This window comes from Chlorocebus sabaeus, chromosome 1, assembly GCF_047675955.1.
Source record: "Chlorocebus sabaeus isolate Y175 chromosome 1, mChlSab1.0.hap1, whole genome shotgun sequence".
Taxonomy (NCBI): Eukaryota; Metazoa; Chordata; class Mammalia; order Primates; family Cercopithecidae; genus Chlorocebus; species Chlorocebus sabaeus.
The window spans coordinates 1,009,163-1,030,036 of record NC_132904.1 but is presented as its reverse complement, the minus strand read 5'-3'; the positions used below and the strand labels follow the sequence as shown (position 1 = coordinate 1,030,036).

General features: G+C 59.5%; 1 protein-coding gene across 1 annotated transcript in view; it reads right to left on the bottom strand.

The window, feature by feature from the left end:
* Positions 1-18,045, bottom strand: part of MUC5AC (mucin 5AC, oligomeric mucus/gel-forming) — a 40,633-nt gene extending 22,588 nt beyond the window's left edge. Inside the window, 25 exon segments of the mRNA XM_073022676.1 lie at positions 13-252; positions 1,107-1,286; positions 1,396-1,509; positions 1,674-1,812; positions 2,075-2,226; positions 2,490-2,590; positions 4,100-4,152; positions 4,232-4,487; positions 4,764-4,890; positions 7,501-7,595; positions 8,928-9,092; positions 9,175-9,312; positions 9,401-9,470; positions 9,965-10,075; positions 11,063-11,201; positions 11,403-11,520; positions 11,899-12,024; positions 12,112-12,325; positions 12,438-12,547; positions 13,382-13,472; positions 13,784-13,898; positions 14,272-14,533; positions 14,891-14,950; positions 15,835-15,912; positions 17,973-18,045. Coding sequence (XP_072878777.1) covers positions 13-252; positions 1,107-1,286; positions 1,396-1,509; positions 1,674-1,812; positions 2,075-2,226; positions 2,490-2,590; positions 4,100-4,152; positions 4,232-4,487; positions 4,764-4,890; positions 7,501-7,595; positions 8,928-9,092; positions 9,175-9,312; positions 9,401-9,470; positions 9,965-10,075; positions 11,063-11,201; positions 11,403-11,520; positions 11,899-12,024; positions 12,112-12,325; positions 12,438-12,547; positions 13,382-13,472; positions 13,784-13,898; positions 14,272-14,533; positions 14,891-14,950; positions 15,835-15,912; positions 17,973-18,045 — 3,327 coding nt within the window.
* Positions 18,046-20,874: the final 2,829 nt, after the last annotated feature.

Sequence of the window (20,874 nt, the reverse complement as noted above, 5' to 3'; positions counted from 1 at the left end):
CAGCCAGCATACGTGTGCGTGGCAGGCGGCAAAGGTGGGGCCGTGGAGGATGCTGCACTGCTTCTGGGCCCAGGACTTGCGGAAGGGGTTGGCCGTGCAGGGGTCCTTGGCTGCCAGGGCATCCGGGCAGGATGGAGAGAGCTTCCAGCTGTTCCCGAACTCCAGCACGTCCCCCACCACAGACTGGCTCCGTGTGGCAAAGTCGTTGACGGCAATGTCATCGAAGTTCCCGCACAGGCCACAGACCCTGCTCTGCAGAGGTACCGGGAGAGGTGGAGGTGGGTGCAGCAAACCCAGAAGACTAGGGCCCCCCTGCGCCTCGGCCGCCTCCTCCCACCCAGGGCCCCCCGACCCATGGCCGACTCCTCCCACCCAGGGACCCCCTGCCCTGCAGCCGCCACCTCCCACCCAGGCGACTGACAGCGACCACAGGCACTGCTTCCTCTTTCCCACCTCCAGCTACACCTGGGGAGGCCCCGGGCACTGCAGCTGAGCACCGAGGGCCAGGGCCAGACACAAGCCCCTCCTGGAGAAAAAGGAGCTGATGTGGCCTCGAAGGACCTGCCTAAGTCCTGATCCCAGTGCCTGTGCATGGCACCTCACTGGGAGATGGGATCTTGCAGGTTGAGGTAATGACTGGGTCCTGAATCCAATGCCTGGTGTCCTTATAAAAGGAAAACTTAGACCCAGTCACAGGGAGGAGGCTGCATGAAGACAGGGGCGGTGATCCGAACGGTGTGGCCACAGTCGAGGAGTGCTGGGGTCCCCAGCAGATGCAAGGGGCCAAAAGGAGCCCCCCAGAGCCTTCTGAAAGAACTCGGCCCAGTGGATGCCCTGCTGGACTTCCAGTGTCCAGGCTGCGGGCAAATCCGCCAGGGTGCGGGCCTTTGCTCTGGCCCCAGAACACGGACACCCAGCCAAGGAATCTCCTGACCTGCTGCCCTTGCCAAGGCTCCGTCCCCCCCACTTCCCACCCCCCTTCCATCTCTGTGTTTCTGTGTCTCTGTGCCTCTCGTCTCTGCCCACCTGTTCCATGCACCCCACCTCCAGGTTTCCACCTCCAGGTTTCCAGCTGGCCCTGGCCTGGATGAGGGGCGTAGTCTCACCTTGAACTGGGGGCTGAGGTTGATGAAGATGCTGGTCTTCTTGTCCCACAGCAGAACCAGGCCGATGTTGGTGTCCACCACCAGGTAGATGCCCATCTGCCGGATGGTGTATGGCACCTCCTGGCTCTCGTTCGTCCCAGTCACCTCCACCTTCCCGTGGCTCAGCTTCAGCTCGGAGTCCTGCATGGCAAGGGGTTGCTCAGGGCCCCCAGCGAGAACCCCAGCCCACCTGGCCAGGTGGTGCCAGGGGAGCCTCCCGGAGGGCATGCAACCGCCCGGCCTCACTCACCCCCAGGAAGATCTTGATGGCCTTGGAGCAGGTGGTCCCCGTGGTGCCGCAGGGGACGTTCTCAGTGACGACACGGAAGGAGTCCTGCGCGCTGCCTTTCCCACCACAGTGGTTCTGGGGAAACAGAGGCCATCAAGGACCAGGCCGGCCCCGCCCTCCTTTCCACAAGGAGGATGGGGCGGGTTCAACCTGTGTGCACCCTGGGGCAACTGCAGACAGGCAGTGAGCAGCTGTGGGTCGCAGGGACCGCCGTGAAGACCCCAAACGCGCCGGCTCACCTGCACCAGCATGTACTCGCAGTCTCCGTTGAAGCTGTAGCTCTGCCCATCGAAGGTGAGGTAGTGGCCATCCCCGTACACAGCACAGGTGGCCAGGCAGGGGTCATCTGTACACCGCCACATCCTGCTGTCACAAGTGCTGGGGGACATTTGGGGGTCAGGCTAGAGCACCCACAGGGTGCCTGCCTGGCTGGGTGCAGCCTTCCTACCCCCAGGGGGACCTAGCACCACAGACACGCGCCCACTGGGCCTCCCTGGCTGGGGCTGCTGGGAGCATCCAGCCCTGAGTCTGTGCCCTGCGTTTTCCCGGGACCCCTGTGCTGGGGGCTCGCCTGTCTCTAAGGAGGGCCTCTGGTACCCTGAACCTGACACGCCCCATGGGCTTTGAGCCCCCCGCATACCAGGTATTGCAGCCAACCCGGATGGTCTGGCCGGCCCGGTAGCTGGCCTCGTTGTGCACGCAGGGGCAGTCCTCCACAGTGATGCAGTTGCCCTCGCCGTCTGCCACCAGCCCATCGGGGCACACGCAGCCAGGCACACACTGGGGGCTATACTGCAGGGACCAGCAGACACCGCTGAGTGATGGAGCAGGGCACGGGACCTGCCAGGTCCTCCCAGGGACAGCTCACCCGTGCTACAGTGGAGGGACCACAGGACCAGAGAGTCCGGGAGCCCATGGGTCAGGGTCCTCTGGGACGTGGGGCAGCCCATGGCCTCATATATCAGAGGCTCACCACTGCCCACCCTGGGGGCAGGCACCCTTAGCAGGCAGGGGTGGATGGAGGGTCTGTCATTGGGGAGTCCTCAGGGGCTTACACAGGTCATGTCCAGGGTGTGGCAGCTCTTCTGACAGCCGGCCCCCGTGTCCCCAGGCGTGGCATTGTGGCAGTCGAAGAACACCATGGGCGCAGCACACACTGGGGAGGGAAGGGCCGTGAGGGGGCCCAGCCACAGGCTGTTGCAGTGCCTCAACTATGTGTTCAGGGAGGACGTGTCTGTGCCGTGTGCGTGTGCATGAGTGGGTGCGTGTGCATGAGTGGGTGTGTTAGCATTGCATCAGTGGGTGTGAGTGCTTGTCCGTGAGTGGGTGCGTGTGCATGAGTGGGAGTAAGTGCGTGTGCATGAGTGGGTGTGTGTATATGAGTGGATGTGAGTATGCATGAGTGGGTGAGCATGTCCATGAGTGGGTGTGTGAGCTTTGCATAAGTGGGTGTGAGTGCTTGTCCATGAGTGGGTGCGTGTACATGAGTGGGTGTGTGAGCGTGTCCATGGGTGGGTGTGTGAGCATTGCATAAGTGGGTGTGTGTGTGCATGAGTGGGTATGAGTGTGTGTGCATGAGTGGGTGCATGTGCATGAGTGGGTGTGTGTGTGCATGAGTGGGTGCGTGTGCATGAGTGGGTATGAGTGTGTGTGCATGAGTGGGTGTGAGAGCATGTGCATGAGTGTGTGTGCATAAATGGGTGTGTGCATGAGTGGGTGTGAGTGTGCATGAGTGGGGGTGACTGCATATTCATGAGTGGGTGCGTGTGCATGAGTGGGTGTGAGTGTGTGCATGAGTGAGTGCGACAGCGTGTGTATGAGTATGAGTGTGTGTGCATGAATGTGTGTGCATGAGTGGGTGTGTGTGAGTGGGTGAGTGTGTGCGTGAGAGGGTGTGAGTGCATGTGCATAAGTGGGTGTGAGTGCATATTCATGAGTGGGTGCGTGTGCATGAGTGGATGCGGATGCATGAGAGGGTGTGAGTGAGTGTGCATGAGTGTGTGAGTGTGCATGAGTGGGTGTGAGTGCATATGCATGAGTGGGTAAGCATGTCCATGAGTGGGTGTGTGAGCATTGCATAAGTGACTGTGAGTGCGTGTGCATGACTGGGTGTGTGTGCATGAGTGGGTGTATGAGCATGTGCATATGTGTGTGCATGAATGGGTGTGTGTGCATAAGTGGGTGTGAGTGCATGTGCATGAGTGGGTGTGTGCATGAGTGGGTGTGTGCATGAGTGGGTGCGAGCGTGTGTGTGAGTGGGTGTGTGAGTGTTGCATAAGTGGGTGTGCATGTGCATGAGGGTGTGAGGGGGTGTGCATGATTGGGTGTGTGAACATGTGCATGAGTGTGTGTGTGCATGAATGGGGGTGTGTGTGCATGAGTGGGTGTGAGTGCATGCACATGAGTGGGTGTGAGTTCGTGTGCAAGAATGGATGTGTGAGCATGTGCATGAGTGGGCGTGAGTGGGTGTGTCATGTGTGCGCCCACACCCTCCTTTCTTCCCGCTTGCTGCCCAGAGGGCACAAACCATGCCTGACACTGAGCGGCTGATCAACAACCACCAGCCCCGTTGACTTGCGGTGGGACTAACCCTGAAGCCATTTTTCAGGATTTCTTATGGAGATGATGAGGCTGGGGTCCCCAGTGCCTCCTTTCTGGCACTCACCTGGGGTGGGGGCTTGGCCTCCGATGCAGCTCAGCTTCCCATGTGTGCAGGTGCTGTGAGGAGACGGTGGTCAGAGCCTCACCCTGGGCCAGCAGGTGCCAGGGACCCCCAGTCCACAGCGGGAGCTCTTACCAGACAGCCCCACTGTCGTGCACCGACTCCCCATTGGGGATCACGGAGCCCCTGTGATAGCAGGGACAGTTGCTGGCCTGCACACACTTGCCCGTGTCGTCCAGGAAGGTGCCCTCGGGACAGATGCAGCCATCCACCGGGATAAAGCCAACACTGCAGGTGATGTCCCCCTCACTCAGAGAGCGGCAGGTGGGCTGGCAGGTGCTGACATTGTAGTGGTAGGTCATTGACTTGGGGCAAGTGGTCATAGGCTTCGCTGCAGGATGCCAGGAAGAGGGAATTCTCAGGACACAAAGCTCAGCAGTGGGCAGCCAGCAGCGAGTGACCCCAGCCCTCTCAGCTACCCTCCCCTCCCCTCCTTGGCCGGGTCCAAGGCCACACTGACCTGGGCACTCCTTGCCCTCGAGCCCAGCACAGAGGACGGGGACCCTTAGAGCACCTGTGCACTCTGGGGGCACCCCAAGACCCGGGGGCACCCCAGTATCCGTGGCCACCCAGTGTGGGAAAGGGGCTGGGCTTGGCGGGAACTCACTGCAGACGCCGTTCCTCCAGCCACTGAGCTGCACACCCTTGGCGGCACAGGCATGCACATAGGAGGACAGCACGGCGCACAGGCAGTCCTCGCTCCGCTCACAGTTGCAGGTGTCAAACATGCAGTTCTGTGGGGAAGGGGGGCATCAGGGCATCAGAGACCCCAGCCCACACCTGGTGGTCCCCCACGCCCTGCAGGCCACACATCCAGCAGCCAGGGTCCTCCCGTCCTGGGTCTTCCTGCCTCCAGGACCCCTCCCTGAGTCCTCACAGGCATCCCACCCCCTCAGCAGAACCACTTGGCATGTCATGCCGCAGAACCACTGTGCAAAGCAGGGGTTGTTGGGAGGACCAGGTCCTTCATCTCTGTGACCCAACAGGTCCAGCCATGCCCAATTTGCCTCAGACACAGCGCATCAGCTCAGCCTTGGCCTAATTTCCATTTGGCCCCTGGGGCCAGGGGGGCAACAAACCCCTGAAGTTTAGCCCCTGTGCCTAGTGTAGGGCTGGAGGTGCAAGAAAAACACCATAAACGTGGTTAATGAATGAGTGAGTGAAGGGATGAATGAAGGAATAAGTAAGTGAGAGGATGAGTGAGTGAATAAGTGAGTGAATGAGTGAGTGAGTGGGTGAGTGAGTGGATGTGTGAGTGAGTGGATGAGTGAGTGGATCAGTGAGTGGATGAGTGAGTGAGTGAATGAGTGAGTGGATGAGTGAATGAGTGGATGAGTGAGTGAGCATATGCATGAGTGGATGAGTGAGTGAGTGGATGAGTGAGTGAGTGAATGAATGAGTGAGTGAATGAGTGAGTGAGTGGATGAGTGAGTGGATGAGTAAATGAGTGGATGAGTGAGTGAGCATATGCATGAGTGGATGAGTGAGTGAGTGAGTGAATGAGTGAGTGAGTGGATGAGTGAGTGAGTGGATGAGTGAATGAGTGTATGAGTGAGTGAGCATATGCATGAGTGGATGAGTGAGTGAGTGAGTGAGTGAATGAGTGAGTGAGTGGATGAGTGAGTGAGTGGATGAGTGAGTGGATGAGTGAATGAGTGGATGAGTGAGTGAGTGGATGAGTGAGTGAGCATATGCATGAGTGGATGAGTGAGTGAGTGAGTGAGTGAATGAGTGAGTGAGTGGATGAGTGAGTGAGTGGATGAGTGAATGAGTGTATGAGTGAGTGAGTGGATGAGTGAGTGAGTGAATGAGTGAGTGGATAAGTGAGTGAGTGGATGAGTGAGTGAGTGAATGAGTGGGTGGATGAGTGAGTGAGTGCGTGAATGAGTGAGTGAGTGGATGAGTGAGTGAGTGGATGAGTGAATGAGTGTATGAGTGAGTGAGCATATGCATGAATGGATGAGTGAGTGAGTGAGTGAGTGAATGAGTGAGTGAGTGGATGAGTGAGTGAGTGGATGAGTGAGTGGATGAGTGAATGAGTGGATGAGTGAGTGAGTGGATGAGTGAATGAGTGTATGAGTGAGTGAGCATATGCATGAGTGGATGAGTGAGTGAGTGAGTGAGTGAATGAGTGAGTGAGTGGATGAGTGAGTGAGTGGATGAGTGAATGAGTGGATGAGTGAGTGAGTGGATGAGTGAATGAGTGTATGAGTGAGTGAGCATATGCATGAGTGGATGAGTGAGTGAGTGAGTGAGTGAATGAGTGAGTGAGTGGATGAGTGAGTGAGTGGATGAGTGAATGAGTGGATGAGTGACTGAGTGGATGAGTGAGTGAGTGAATGAGTGAGTGAGTGAATGAGTGAGTGGATGAGTGAGTGAGTGGATGAGTGAGTGGATGAGTGAGTGAGTGAATGAGTGGGTGGATGAGTGAGTGAGTGGATGAGTGAGTGAGTGAATGAGTGAGTGGATGAGTGAGTGAGTGAATGAGTGAGTGGATGAGTGAGTGAGTGAATGACTGAGTGGATGAGTGAGTGAGTGAATGACTGAGTGGATGAGTGGGTGAGTGAATGAGTGAGTGAGTGGATGAGTGAGTGAGTGGATGAGTGAGTGAGTGAATGATTGAGTGGGTGAGTGAGTGAATGAGTGAGTAAATGAGTGAATGAGTGGATGAGTGAGTGAGTGGATGAGTGAGTGGATGACTGAGTAGATGAGTGGGTGAGTGAGTGAATGAGTAGGCGAAGGAATCAGTGAGTAAATGAGTGAATGAGTGAGTGAAGAAATTCGTGAATGAGTGAGTAAATGAGTGAGCGGATGAGTGAATGAGTAAGTAGATGAGTAGGTGAAGGAATTAGTGAGTGGGTAAATGAGTGAATGAGTCAGTGAAGAAATGAATGAATGAGTGAGTGAAAAAGTGAGTAAGTGAATGAGTGAGTGAATGGGTGAGTGGGTGAGTGAGTGAATGGGTGAGTGAGTGAGTGAGTGAGTGAATGGGTTAGTGGGTGAGTGAGTGAATGGGTGAGTGGGTGAGTGAGTGAATGGGTGAGTGGGTAAATGGATGAATGGGTGAGTGAGTGGATGGGTGAACAGGTGAACGGGTGAGTGAGTGGGTGAATGGGTGGGTGAGTGATTGAGTGGTGAATGTGTGAATGAGTGAATGGGGGGGGTGGGGATGTGGGGAATGGAGCTGGACAGACAGGCTGGGTCCCAGCCCCCGGTGCCCATCACAGCCTAGAAAGGTTGGTACTGACTGCCGAGCCCCCCCCAGTGCCCTCCCAGCCCTCCTGGAGGCAGCCGTGAGGCTCAGTGGCCAGAGCCCCACTGGGCCAAGAGGCGGCAGATGTTACCGAGTAGTAGGTGTCCGGCTTCACGGCAGCGTGGCACCGGCTGAAGGGGCCGTTGGCATCGGTCAGCTGCGAGCACCAGTGCTGAGCATACTTCTCTGTGGACAGAGGAGGGTTAGGGTTAGGATTAGGATCAGGCAGCACACTCATCCCACCCAGCTTGGCCCCTGGTGTGGGGTTTGGGGCACCAGCTTCTCTGGGCAGTCTGGCATTGGGCCCTACATCCTGCTACACACTCAGCCCGGGTGGTGCAGTGCCCTCCCCGAGGGAAAGCTCCCCCAAGCGCAGGGTACAATGCCCTCTCGTTTCCTGCATGTCCCACCCAGCCCCTCACAGCCTTTCACAGTGCCGCCTTCCAGGGATGCTAGTGACCCCCACTCTGGACAGACAAACTGAGGCCCTTCTGGCCCCTCCACTGGGCTCACTGGACCCAGGCTTCCCAGGCTGCAGGAAGCAGGCCAGAGCCAGCGAGATAGGATCACACTTCCCCACGGCTGGCGCCCGAGCTCCGAAGGCAGAGTGAATGACTGAGTGAGTGAGTGAGTGAGCGAGTAAGTGAGCGGATGAGTGAGTGGATGAGTGAGTAGGTGAGTGGGTGAATGGGTGAGTGAATGGTTGAGTGGGTGAATGGGTGAGTGAGTGGGTGAGTGAGTGGGTGAGTGGGTGGGTGACTGGGTGAATGGGTGAATGGTTGAGTGGGTGAGTAGGTGAATGAGTGGGTGAGTGAGTGAGTAGGTGAGTGGGTGAGTGGGTGAGTGGGTGAATGAGTGAGTGGGTGAGAGGGTGAATGGGTGAGTGAGTGAATGGGTGAGTGGGTGAGTAGGTGAATGAGTGGGTGAGTGAGTGAGTGGGTGAGTGGGTGAGTGGGTGAATGAGTGGGTGAGAGGGTGAATGGGTGAGTGAGTGAATGGTTGAGTGGGTGAATGGGTGAGTGAGTGGGTGAGTGAGTGAGTGAGTGGGTGACTGGGTGAATGGGTGAGTGAATGAGTGAATGGTTGAGTGGGTAAGTGAGTGAGTGAATGAGTGAGTGAGTAGGTGAGTGGGTGAGTGGGTGAATGAGTGAGTGGGTGAGTGAGTGGGTGAATGGGTGAGTGAGTGAATGGGTGAATGGGTGGGTGAGTGGGTGAATCCATTCTCCACGTTCCCACCACCCCACCCTATGCAGAGGTAGGCGGTCAGGGCCGATATCGACCAACAGAGACTTGCACCCTTTCTCTGACACTGAAGCAGGTGCCCCACATTCCTGAAGCTCCATATAAGCCGGGCGAGGCGCCCACCATGAGCCTGTCCTTGGGCCCCTTCGTGAGCCACCCCACCTGGCTCACAGGCACACATAGGGCTGGCCTCCACGCTGCCTGCAGTGCCAAATGGAAGCGGGAGAACCAGCGCCAGGCGCCCAGCACAAAGGCGAGCTGAACGGACACACGTACCGTTCTCCACACTCAGGGAGCAGGGGTCTTCGAAGCTGTTCCTGATGTTGGGACAGGCAGCCTGGGTCTTGAAGGTGTTGAAGAAGGCCGCAGCCGTGGCCTCCACCACCCCACTGAGGGTCCGGAAGTCATCGGCCTGGATGCTGTTGAAGTTCCCACAGAGACCTGGGGGTGGGTTAGGCAGGTTGAGGGCCATGTGCCCCAGCCAGAGTGGGTGGGCTCCAGGCCCCGAAGGCAGCCCTCTTACCGCAGGTCTGCCCTCGGAGCTTGGGCGCCAGCCGCACGAACAGTTGCATGGTGGGTACCAACTGCAGGTCCAGCTGCAGGCCCAGGCTGGTCTGGGCGATGATGAAGAAGGTCGAAGGTCTGAAGATGGTGACGTTGGCTGGGGACACAAAGGACAAGGGTTTTGCTGGGGGTGTGGGGCGGGACCCCAGGCAGCCCGGGGGTGGAGAGGAGGCCGCCGCCCTCACCTGCAGAGATGGGCAGCTGGGTGTAGATCTGGTTCAGGAACACTTCCCCGCTGGCCTTGATCACCACCACCTGAGGGCGGCCAGACAGACTTGTGAGCGCGGGGCAGGCTCGCCGCACTCAGCCCCGCGGAGGCTGTGAAATGTGCCTGCAGGTGCCTGGGAGGCCTTTGCCTGTGGCTGTGGGTCCTACAAGGTGGTTTTGTGCTCGCCCTGATTTTCTGAGTTTTCTGTGAGTACCATGCTTTTTATTCTTTAGTAAAAACCAAAGTTATTCACTAAACGTAAACTGACTTCAGCGGAGAAGCTGAGCTGGCCGCAGATGCACCCAGTCCCTCCTTCCCGGGGCCCCTCGGGTCGGGTAGGACGGCCCGGGCGGCCGGCCCTGAGCTGCTCCTTTACGGACAGTCACATGGACCCATAAGTAATGGATGCAGCCAGTGTTGCCGGAGGATCCCCGCCTCTTGCTGTTCACGCTGAGGACGAAGGGCTTGGGCAGAGGTGACTTGTAGAAGAGACAGGCCCCTTCTCCCCTTCCCAGGGTTTGCCCTGCCAGGCTCCACTCACCGTCTGCGCCCCGTCCAGGCTCAGTGTCACGCTCTTCAGGCAGGTCTCGCTGTCCGTCAGCCCACACCTGCGCAGCTCAGCCAGTACAGTGAAGGCACTGCTGTCACAGGGCTGCAGAACCGGACACACCAGGGGTCCTCACGCTCCGCCCAGCGCCCAGCCCGCCTGGCCCTGCCCCTCCACCCGGCTGTGCTCCTCTCCCTTACTAGAAACCCCCACTCCAACATCCCAGCCCCCGAGAGGGAGGTGTGCTAGGAGGCCGCCAGGTGTGGACACAGAGAAATCTGCATGCACCCTGGGGAGGCCACACTCTGCGACGCCAACCACAGGACCCTCTGGGAAGGACAGCTCTCAGAAGGCACAAATGTCAGTGGATGGCAGGGGCTGGGTGAGGGAGGGGTGAGGAGGCCGAGCTCCAAGGGGTTTGAGGGCAGTGGAGCCGACTGTGTGAAACTGCCTGGCAGGAACAGGACACTGCACGTCTGTCCGAAGCTGCGGAATTTCACCACCACAAGGGGCCCTGATGTCAACCGTGACCTGGGAGGTGAGGGCGCCAGCGACCTGGGAGGTGAGGGCGCCAGTGACCTGGGAGGTGAGGGTGCCAGTGCAGGCTCTACCCCAAGGCAGGGTCTCATCTTGGGGAGACTGTGTACTGGGTGCTGTGTATCATCTGGGGAGACTTTGTGTTGGAGCGGGAGTACTTTGGGCTCAATTTCTTTGTAAACCTGAAACTATTCTCAACAGTAAAGTCTTAAATAAATAGCCCAAGGTGTGGAGGGCCCAGTGCTGGGTGGGACTGGAGGCTCTGGTCTGCAGCCTTCATGCCCCTGTGGGGCCCAGCCCTGGGTGTGGTCTGCAGCCTTCATGCCCCTGTGGGGACCAGCACTGGGTGGGGCTGGAGGCTCTGGTCTGCAGCCTTCGTGCCCCTGTGGGGACCAGTGCTGGGGAGCTGGGGTGCTTCCTTGAGGTCTCACCATCAGGGACCCCCAAGGGTCACCCCAGGGGCAGCAGTGACAGGTAGCCAAGCTATGGGAGCCTGTGGGAGGCTGGCCGTGGGCCCCCTTTGTCCAGCGAGCGCCCCAGGCAGCCAGTGCCTACCTTGGTCAACACATAGCCACAGTCCCCGTGCACCGTGTAGTGCCTCTCGTCAAACGTCGAGAAGTGGGCACCTCCAAGCACGGAGCAGGTACCCGGGCATGGAACCTCCTGGCAGCTCCACCGGCCTCCGGAGCAGGTGCTGAGAGCAAGAGATGGTGCCGTGTGGTTGCTGGCCCCAGGAGACCAGCCTCCAGCCTCCGTGTCGGGAGGTTGACCGGGTCTCACCCAGGCCTGCCTACATCACAGCCCGGATGAGGGACGCCTGCTGGCCTAGGTCACAGCCCCCAGCGGGTCCGTCCCATAGCACATCCTGGGGGCCTGGAGGGGGGCCGGGACCTACCAATTGGTGCAGTCTGTGGAGTAGGTGGCCCCCGGGGCATAGGCAGTGCCGTTGTAGACGCAGGCACACTGTGACGCAGGGACACAGCCGGTCTGGCCGATGTCATCGAGCACCGTCCCTGCATGGGTCAGGCAGGCCTATGATGGGCTCCTGCTGTCTCCATGTGGTGGGTGTTGCAGGGGAGCAACATGGCAGCCCTACAGCAAGCTGAGGCCTCAGCCAGCCTCAGGGGCCTGGGACATCTCAGGCTAGGGGTCTCAGCCAGCCTCAGGGGCCTGGGACAGGGGCCTCAGCCAGCCTCAGTGGCCTGGGACATCTCGGGCTAGGGGTCTCAGCCAGCCTCAGGGGCTGGGGACATCTTGGGCTAGGGGCCTCAGCCAGCCTCAGGGGGCCAGGACACTAGGACTGGGATCCTTCTTTTGAGGCTTGGCCATGGGAGCACAGCCCCCTAGTTCCCAGGGTGCGTCTGTGTTTCCCAGGGGCGGGGGAGCCTCACCCTCAGGGCAAAAGCAGCCAGCCACACAGTGGTCCTCGCAGGCCCGGGAGTGCTCCTGGTTGGAGCAGGTGTCTGTGCAGGGGGAGCGGCACTCGTGGTACTGCATGTTGCTGGGGCACATCTGGGCTGTGGGAGGCAGAGACACGGCTCACGTCTGCCCGCCCCGGCCCTCCCTGCCAGAGGGGTTGGGGGACAGGGGGCCGGGACACTCACGGCAGAGGTCAGGGCCCCGCCAGTCCTGGGGCAGCCCCCCGGCGTGGGCGCACTGCCGGGAGTACTCCGCGAGGGTGTGGCAGACGCAGCTGAGCAGGTCGGTGCCTCCGCAGAAGCAGAGGTCTTGCCTGCAGGCCTCCAGGTAGCTGCCGACGTCCACCAGGGCCACACAGCTGGAGAACAGCTGACCATTTAGGAGCTCCTCGCAGATGCCCTAGGACAAAGGCCACAGCCCGTCTGAGTCCTCAGTGGGGAATCTGGACCAGTTCCGGGCTCACAACCCCTCCTCCTCACCCTGCCGGGCCCCTGTTCCCTCCAGGGCTTACAGATCCAGTGGAGCAGTTCCTCGGGGGTTCAGGGACAGGGTCCTCACACTGCTCCGTGGGGTCATCCATCTTCTGCAGGTTCCCAAACTCCATGGGAGTCAGCTTGATGTCTGCAGGAAGCACGGAGGTGGGCTCTGCCTGCAGGTCCCAGTACCCCTCAGCCCAGCACCCCAGCAGCAGAGCCCCCACGGCCGGGTCCCTGGGGTGGGGTTAGAAGAGCCATCGGTGGCTCCTGTCCCCTCTGGATGCCTGAGTTGTCCTGGCTGCACCTGCTTGGCCGCCCCATGCATGCTGCAGGACCCTCAGGGGGTCTGGAATGATGGAGAGAAACAGCCCAGGAGGTTGGTGTCCAAGTCACAGGGGGCTGCCGGCTGAGTCCTCAACTGACCCAGGACTCTGGTCTCCTCCTGCCAGGCTGGCGGGAACCTGAGCACCTCCCAGTCCACAGAACCCAGCCAACCCAGCGCTGGGCCTGCCTTGCCAAGGGCTGCTGGACACCCAGGCAGACTCAGTTCCCCACAGAGGGACACCCTGTACTCGGGGCTTGTATGGGGCTTCACAGGCCCGGCAGGGGGAGGTGGGGAGTGGGGCCTTGGCTGGTGCAGGTCACATTTGCAAGGCCACAGCCTGGTGACAGAGACTCAAAGACCAGGAAGGAGGCAGGTCTGTCATTTCAGGAGAGGGCGTGTGGTCAGGGGTCACCACCCAGAGCAGCCACACAGAGCAAGGGGCTCAACAGGCGATTTGCTCCCAGCGTGCACCCCTGAGACAGGCTGGCATTTGGGGATCGCGTGTGTACACGTGTGTGCTGTGCTGGGAGGGAGGGCAGCTGCCTCCATGCATCTGTGCGTGTGTGTGCCGGAGCGTCGGAGGGTGTGTGTGCACACAACACTGAGCCCCCAGGGGACACTGAGGAAGGGGCTGATGGCGCCATGGGGCCTTACTGTGGGAGAGGAACTCGCTGACCACGGGCATCCCATTGAAGTCTCCACAGAGCCCACAGGTCTTGTTGGCATATTTGGCGTCCAACTCCAGCTGCAATGGAGGAGACATCAGACACTCGTCCCCACCAAGGGCGGATGGACAGATGAGGCTCAAGCCTGAGATTTCCGAGGAGGGGCCGAGGCCCACGGAGGAGACACCCCCAAAAGCAGTCTCCATCCTGGGGGCACAGACCCTGGGACAGCATTGGTGTCTGGGCACCTGTTCTTGCCTGCTGTGTGGGGTGGGGTCTGACCCTGACTGGGCCCAGGGCACCTTTCACCCTCTCTGGAGAGGCTGTGGGAGCGGGCCAGCCCTCGAGGGCTGGAGGTGGACACCAGGACACCCCCACCCCCCAGCCTCACCAGCAGGCTGTCATCGTGGTTCCACATGAGGACAAGGCCCAGTCTGGCCTCCACCTTGGTGTAGCTGCTGCTCTGCTGAATGAAGACCCCAGACTGGCTGAAGGGCAGCAGGACCCTGCGGAGGGAGGCAGGGCTGAGGGGCTGGGAGCACCGTTAGGAGAGATCCCAGGCAGGGCAGATGCCTGTGGTTGCAAATGGGGCACGGTCATGGTGACCATGAAGTCACGTCTGGGATGGGGACAGTGACTTCTGGAGCTCTGCAGTCACAAGAAGCTAGGAAGGGGCAGAATAAGAGCCTGGGGATCCCAGGAGGGGATCCATCTCAGTGGGCCAGCTCGGGGGACCAGGGAGGACCCATGTCCAGCTCCACTCTCAGGGGCTTGCCAAGAAGTACACATCCTTCCCAGGACTGCCGTGCCCCCGTGACCCCCCAGAAACGCCGTCCCCACACGCCGCGGGGCCCCCACCATCCGAGAGCCCAGACTCACGGGTGGCCGTTGACCAGGACGGAGCCCTTGGTCAGCTGGATGACCACGCCATCCACCTTCATGAGGACCCTGCTCAGCGTGGGGGCTGCTGACTCCTGGCTGCGGCGCAGCTGGACGTTGAAGTCCTCGTAGGCAGTGCCGCAGTGCTCGGAGAACACGTAGTTGCAGAGGCCGGGGAAGCGGAAGACGTCGCCGTCGAAGGTCTTGTAGTGGAAGTTGCCCCAGGTGCTGCACACCCGCCCGTTGTGTGCCGGGTTGGAGGCTACAGTGGAAGCAGCATGGCGTTTGGGAGCGTCGCCCTCACCCTCACCCTGCACCCCTGCCCCTGCCCTGCACACCTGCGCCTGCCCTGCACCCCCTGCCCCACCCCAGTGTCCTGCAGGAGGTGCTGCTGCCCTGGACGGGGCACCCAGGGGTCCTTCCTGTGTCTGAGAAGTCCCAGAAACGTGTGCAGGGAGGTGCTAGCCCTCTGGTTCCAATACCTACCCAGTGGCTCCAATACCTACCCAGTGACTACCTGGAAAGCTGGGGCCCCTCTCCACCAGGCACCTCCAGGCCTGAGCGGGGAGTTCAGCAAAGCTATGCCCCTTTCCCACCCAGGCCTCGGGGCTCCACTCACCTCGTACCACGGGGATGGTCCTCAGAGGCGGGAAGAGAGTCACCCCACGGGGCGGGACCCCTGCGGAAACAGGGACTGGTAGGATGCACACACGGCCCCCAGGTGGGGCAGGGCTTCTGAGCCAGAGATGTTCCAGCGTCCGTGGGTCCCGGCTCCTGGCTCTGAAACCAACTCTGGATTCTGCCGCGTGTTGCCCCCGCCCCCCATCTACCATCTGCTCCTTGTGTGTTTGCAGCTGCACACCCTGAGTTCCATCTGCACATTGTGTGTTTGCGGCCGCACACCCTGAGCCGCACAACCTGAGTTCAGTGTGACTTTCTGCTTCCTCCCGGCTGTCACCAGGAAGAAGCCCTCGGGGCTGCCAGCTCTCACACCCATGGGCCTCAGAACCTGAGTCTGCATCAGCGGCTCAAGACAGTCTCTTGGGTGCTGAGATTAGGCACATCTGGCCCGATTTGGAGAAATGCAATCTGAGAGTTTGCCAGAAGCCCCCCACTCTGGCTGCCCTCGCCTGCCCCGCCTCTGCCAGGGCTGCTGGGCCCCCACGGGCTCCCGCTAGCACAATCCACACTGGGACGGCCAGCGCCAAGGGAGATACCTGTGTTGCTGAAGTGCCAGGAGGTGAACAGGGGGGACACTGAGGCAGGACCCAGCTCCAGATCCCTGGAGGGTGGCGGGCACCCACAGGACATGGGCACAGCCAGCCTGCCCCACCCTGCAACTCCTTCAGAGCCTGAGCGCTGCAGGGGGCTGGCCCAAGGACAGGCAGGTAGTGTGACCGACCAGGGTCATGGATGTGGGGTGTCCTCCTGTCCCCCCAGGTTTGGTCCTCAGCGGTGGCCAGCTGGGGAGCCTCCCTAAAACCAGTGCCCCTGGGAGCCGTGCCACGCAGTGGAGGGTGGAATCTGACAGGCTTAGGGTGGGGGCTGGACGCTCAGACTCACCACCAGGCCCCTGGGTGATGGGAGAGAGGGCAGGGTGGTGCTCGTAGCTGGATTCAGAGGAGCCGTCCTGGGCATGGCCTGCAGAAAGAGGAGAGAGGCTGAGCCCAGATGCAGGGTGGCTGAGGGGGCTCAGGCTGCGACCACAGATGCAGCGTGGACACCAGAGGATCGGGAGGCCATGGTGTGTGCAGGTGGCCTGTGGCGAGGGCTCTCTCTGTGCTGGGTCGGAGGTCCTAGGGGGCCTCTGTCCATGTGAGTCGGAAGTCTGAGCCCAGACCCTCCAGGAGCATCCCCTCAACCTGGCCCCATGGAGCAGGTGGTGTCGGGACCCTTTGCCCCAATCTGGCATCCCCATCTATTCATTCGCACTCACTGCAGAGCATCCTAGGCCCTGGCCTCCACACTCGGGACCCCCGCCCACTACAGTGATCCCACTGAGGGGCTGGAGCAGTCAAACGCATGGGAGGGGTTGGCCCCAAGACCGCCTGGAGGACCTTGCCTCCCTACAAGCAGCAGATCTTGCAGGAGGTTGATCTCCAGGGTCCATGGAGACTGTGCAGAATGTCACCAGATCCCAGCCCAGCCCCACACAGCCCCACACATCCCTGCACAGAACCAGCATGGTGGGACCAGCCTCCAGCCCCGCACAGCCCTTCACAGCCCTGCACATCCCTGCACAGAGCCAGCATGGTGACCAGACCCCAGCCCCACACATCCCTGCACAGAGCCAGCATGGTGACCAGCCCCCAGCCCCACACATCCCTGCACAGAGCCAGCATGGTGGGACCAGCCCCCAGCCCCGTACAGCCTCGCACAGCCCCACACAGCCCCAGCATGGTGGGAGGGGCGCCTGGCCCAGCCTAGGACCCTGCAGGGAGGGGGTCTTGGGGAAAGCTGTGATTCACCTGCATCCCAGCCCCAGCTTCCCAGTTCCTGCGCCTGACGTAGGGGTCCTCAGGCCAGGCTGGGAGACCCCCCTCACCCCCATACCCTCTGCCCCCAGTGGGGCCCAGCGTATCAAATAAGTCAGTGGGCGGCGGGGCCCTTAGCATCTGCAAGCCCCACTGGGGAGACAGAGACAGTGGCCTGAGCCTCACTTACCCAGTCCTGGCCCAGGCCTGCCCCCACCTTCTGAGCCCCGCAGGCCCAGCCCCAGCCCTGCCCTCTCCTGGGAGCAGCCCTGGGAGAGAATTCCTGCTTCTGAGATGAGAGTGGTACAGACGAGGGATGGGGGGTGCAGGGTCTGGCTGGGCCACAGCCAAGGGCAGCACGGAGACACCGGGAGACAGTTCTTGCTCTGGGACTGCCTGGCAGAGGGCCAGAGGCTGGGGACAGGGCTGGGCGAGGGACCTGGGTGGGCTATGTGGCTGTCTCAGCAGTGCTGAGGTCCCTGCCCTGCTGTTCCAGGAGCCCAGGAGCACCTGCTCCCCCAACCCAACCCCAGGCATTCCCCCAACAGGGGCACATGGTCACCAGCAGACCCAGGCCCAGGTGTCCCCCAGAAGCAGAGGCAGGGACTTACTGGCCCAGCATGGGACCGTTTAGATCACAGGGCCTGAAGCCTCCCCCGTCACCTTCTTAGCCCCTATCACCCTCTTAGCCCCCATCACCCTCTTAGCCTTAGGCCGGGGGTGAAACGGTTCCCCTGTGGACCTCACCATTACATCCTCGCTCAGAGGCTGAGACCCCCCCAGGAGACCCCCATCAAGGCCCAGACAGGGAACATGAGCTGGTAAACTGGGCACGTGTGGGGTGTGCAAGGGCAGGTGCCTGGGGTTGATGCCCTGACCAGGCCCATCGGGGGCCGTGAGCCGCTGGAGACACTGTGGGCCAGGCACTCTCGGCTGCCGGGGATAAGTGCAGGGATCCAGGTGGGGAAGGGAAGCCGGAGATCTGAGCTCCTGCTTCCCTGCCTCAGGGAATGGCCCAGCCTCAGAGGTCCCTGAAGCCCGGAGATCCCTTCCCAATCCCACGAGGTGGAAACTGCTCGTTGGTGGCCAGGGCCACAGGCAGGGGCTGTGCTGCTGGGAGCCGTTCATGGCACATGCCCGGAACCCAGGGCAAAGACTGAGCTGCCCGAGGCCCACTCAGTACCGCACCACCCAGGACTAGTAGAGCGGCCAGGGACCGAGCCGTACCTGTGTGCCGGGTACAGGCCAGAGCAAGAGCCAGGGTCCAGAGTGGGGTCAGCTTCCTCTGGCCGACACCCATCGTGTGGACGGTGGGGAAGAGTGCCCTGTCCCTCGGCAGCCTCTGAGGAGGGACCCAAGGTTGCAGGAGCCTTTTGTAGCCCCAGAGCTGGCTCCAGCCCCGAGCTTCACATGGGTGGGCGGGGCAAGGCCTGTGGTTCCCCCTCACCCGAGTAAACAGTGGGTGCTCACTGCGGGCTGGCCCGCGGCCGGTGGCAGGCAGAGATGGGTGTGTCTACCAGTTTCCGAGGGCTCCCCCAAGCCCTGGCCTGCAGGGGTTCTCCCCACATACCCCACCCTAGACTCTTCCTGGGCACCGTGCCATGCCCAGCAACCTGTGAGTTCCTGGTGCCCAGAAGTGAGTGCTCAGAACAGCCTTAAGGCACCACTTTGACACTAAAACCCTCTGCAGCAGGACGGGGAGCCCAGCCCAGCCTTTCCCTTTCCTGCCATTCCTCCTGTGGCAGACCTCCTGGTTGGACCCTCCATGTGGGCAGTGGAGCTGCCGACCTTGGCTGGGGAATGTGTGGCTGCCTGGGAGGGAGAGGCCAGCCCCAGCCCAGCCCCAAGCTCCTTATGGTCACCTGTGTCTCCATTTCTGTGCCTTTTCTTCCCCATGTCTGTCTTAGCCCAGGTGCCTGGAGAGAGAGCACTTCATATGTGACAGGAGTGTGGGGAAAGGGAAAATGATTGAGTGAGTGAATGAATGAGTGAATGAGTGAGTGAGTGAGCCAAGGCGTCCCTCAAGCCAGCCACATGCTGCCACTGAAGTGGTGCCAGCCAGCCTCACCCTCCCTAGAGAGAGGCTCCTGGCAGCAGCCTCCAGGCAAGTGACGGAACCCCTCCCTCACCATGCAGCACCTCCCAGCATTGCCCAGGAGTCCACCTGTGCTTCAGTCTCCTGGTCCCAGGTGGGCAGGGCCAGTTCCATTCACATGATGGTCTCGGGCCACCCAGATCCAGAAATGCTCAGTACCCTCCAGACAGGAAGCTGTTGACTGGTCCCAGCAGTCCCAGCACAGAAAGGCCCCAGTGAGTCTTTGGCCTGAAGGGCTCTGGCTGAAAAGGTGCTGTTGTGTGATGAACACTTGCCCAGATCACGGGTGTGTGGTAGGACACTGGGGTTGGACTCTCCCTCGAAGGCAGCCACATACTCCCCAGACAAGGTCAGCAGCTCCACTGCCCACATGGAGGGTCCAACCAGGAAATCTCCCATGGGAGGAATGGCAGGAAAGGGAGAGGCTGGGCTGGGCCCTCTGTCCTGCTGCAGAGGGATTAGGATCAAAGAGGTGCCTCCAGGCTGTTCTGAGCACTTGCTTCCAGCTCTCCAAGGACCCATCCCAAGCTCCTTATGATCACCTACATCTCCATTTCTGTGCCTTTCCTTCCCCAGGTCCTGTCTTAGCCCAGGTTCCTGGAAAAAGAGCACTTCATATGTGGCAGGAGTGTGGGGAAAGGGAAAATGATTGAGTGAGTGAATGAATGAGTTAGTGAGTGAGTGAATGAATGAGTGAATGAGTGATTGAGTGAATGGGTGAATGAATGAGTAAATGAGTGAGTAAGTGAATGAGGGAATGAGTGAGTGAATGAGTCAATGAGTCAGTGAGTGAATGAATGGGTGAATGAATGAGTAAATGAGTGAGTGAGTGAATGAGTGAGTAAGTGAATGGATGAATGAGTGAGTGAAGGAGTCAATGAGTCAGTGAGTGAGTGAGTGAATGAGTGAGTGAATGGGTGAATGAATGAGTAAATGAGTGAGTGAATGAGGGAAAGAGTGAGTGAATGAGGGAATGAGTGGATGCGTGAGTGAGTGAGTGAGTCAATGAGTGAGTATATGGGTGAGTGAATGTGTGAATGAGTGAGTGATAGAGTCAATGAGTGAGTGAGTGAATGAGTGTATGAGTCTATGAGTAAGTGAGTGAGTGAATGGATGAATGAATGAGCGAGTGAGTGAGTGAGTAAATGAGTGAATGAGTGAGTGAGTGAATAAGTGAGTAAATGGGTGAATGAGTGAATGAATGAATGAATGAGTGAATGAGTGTATGAGTGAATAAGTGAGTGAGTGAATGACTGCGTGAATGGGTGAATTAATGAATGAGTGAGTGAGTGAGTGAATGAGTGAGTGAATGGGTGAATAAGTGAGTAAGTGAGTGAGTGGGTGAGTGAGTGAATGGATGAGTGAGTGAATGAGTGAGTGAATGGGTGAATAAGTGAGTGGATGAGTGAGTGAATGAGTGAGTGAGTGGTTGAGTGAATAAGTGAGTGAGTGAATGGGTGAATGAATGAGTGAGTGAATAAGTGAGTGAATGGGTGAATAAATGAGTGAATGAGTCAGTGAATAAGTGAGTAAGTAAGTGAGTAGGTGAGTAAGTGAATGGGTGAATGAATGAATGAGTGAGTGAATAAGTGAGTTAGTGAGTGGGTGAGTGAGTAAGTGAATGGGTGAATGAATGAATGAGTGAGTGAATAAGTGAGTGAGTGAATACGTGAGTAAGTGAATGGGTGAATGAATGAATGAATGAGTGAGTGAATAGGTGAGTGAGTGAATAAGTGAGTAAGTGAATGGGCGAGTGAGTGAGTGGGTGGGTAAGTGAGTGGGTGAGTGAGTGAGTGGGTGAATGTGAGTGAGTGAGTGAGTGAGTGAATGAGTGGGTGAGTGAGTGAATGAGTGAGTGAGTGGATGAGTGAGTGAGTGGGTGAGTAAGTCAGTGGGTGAGTAAGTGAGTGGGTGAGTGAGTGGGTGAGTGAGTGAGCAGATGAGTGAGTGGGTGAGTGAGTGAGTAGGTGAGGGAGTGAGGGAGTGAGTGAATGGGTGAATAAGTGAGTGAATGAGTGAGTGAGTGGGTGGGTG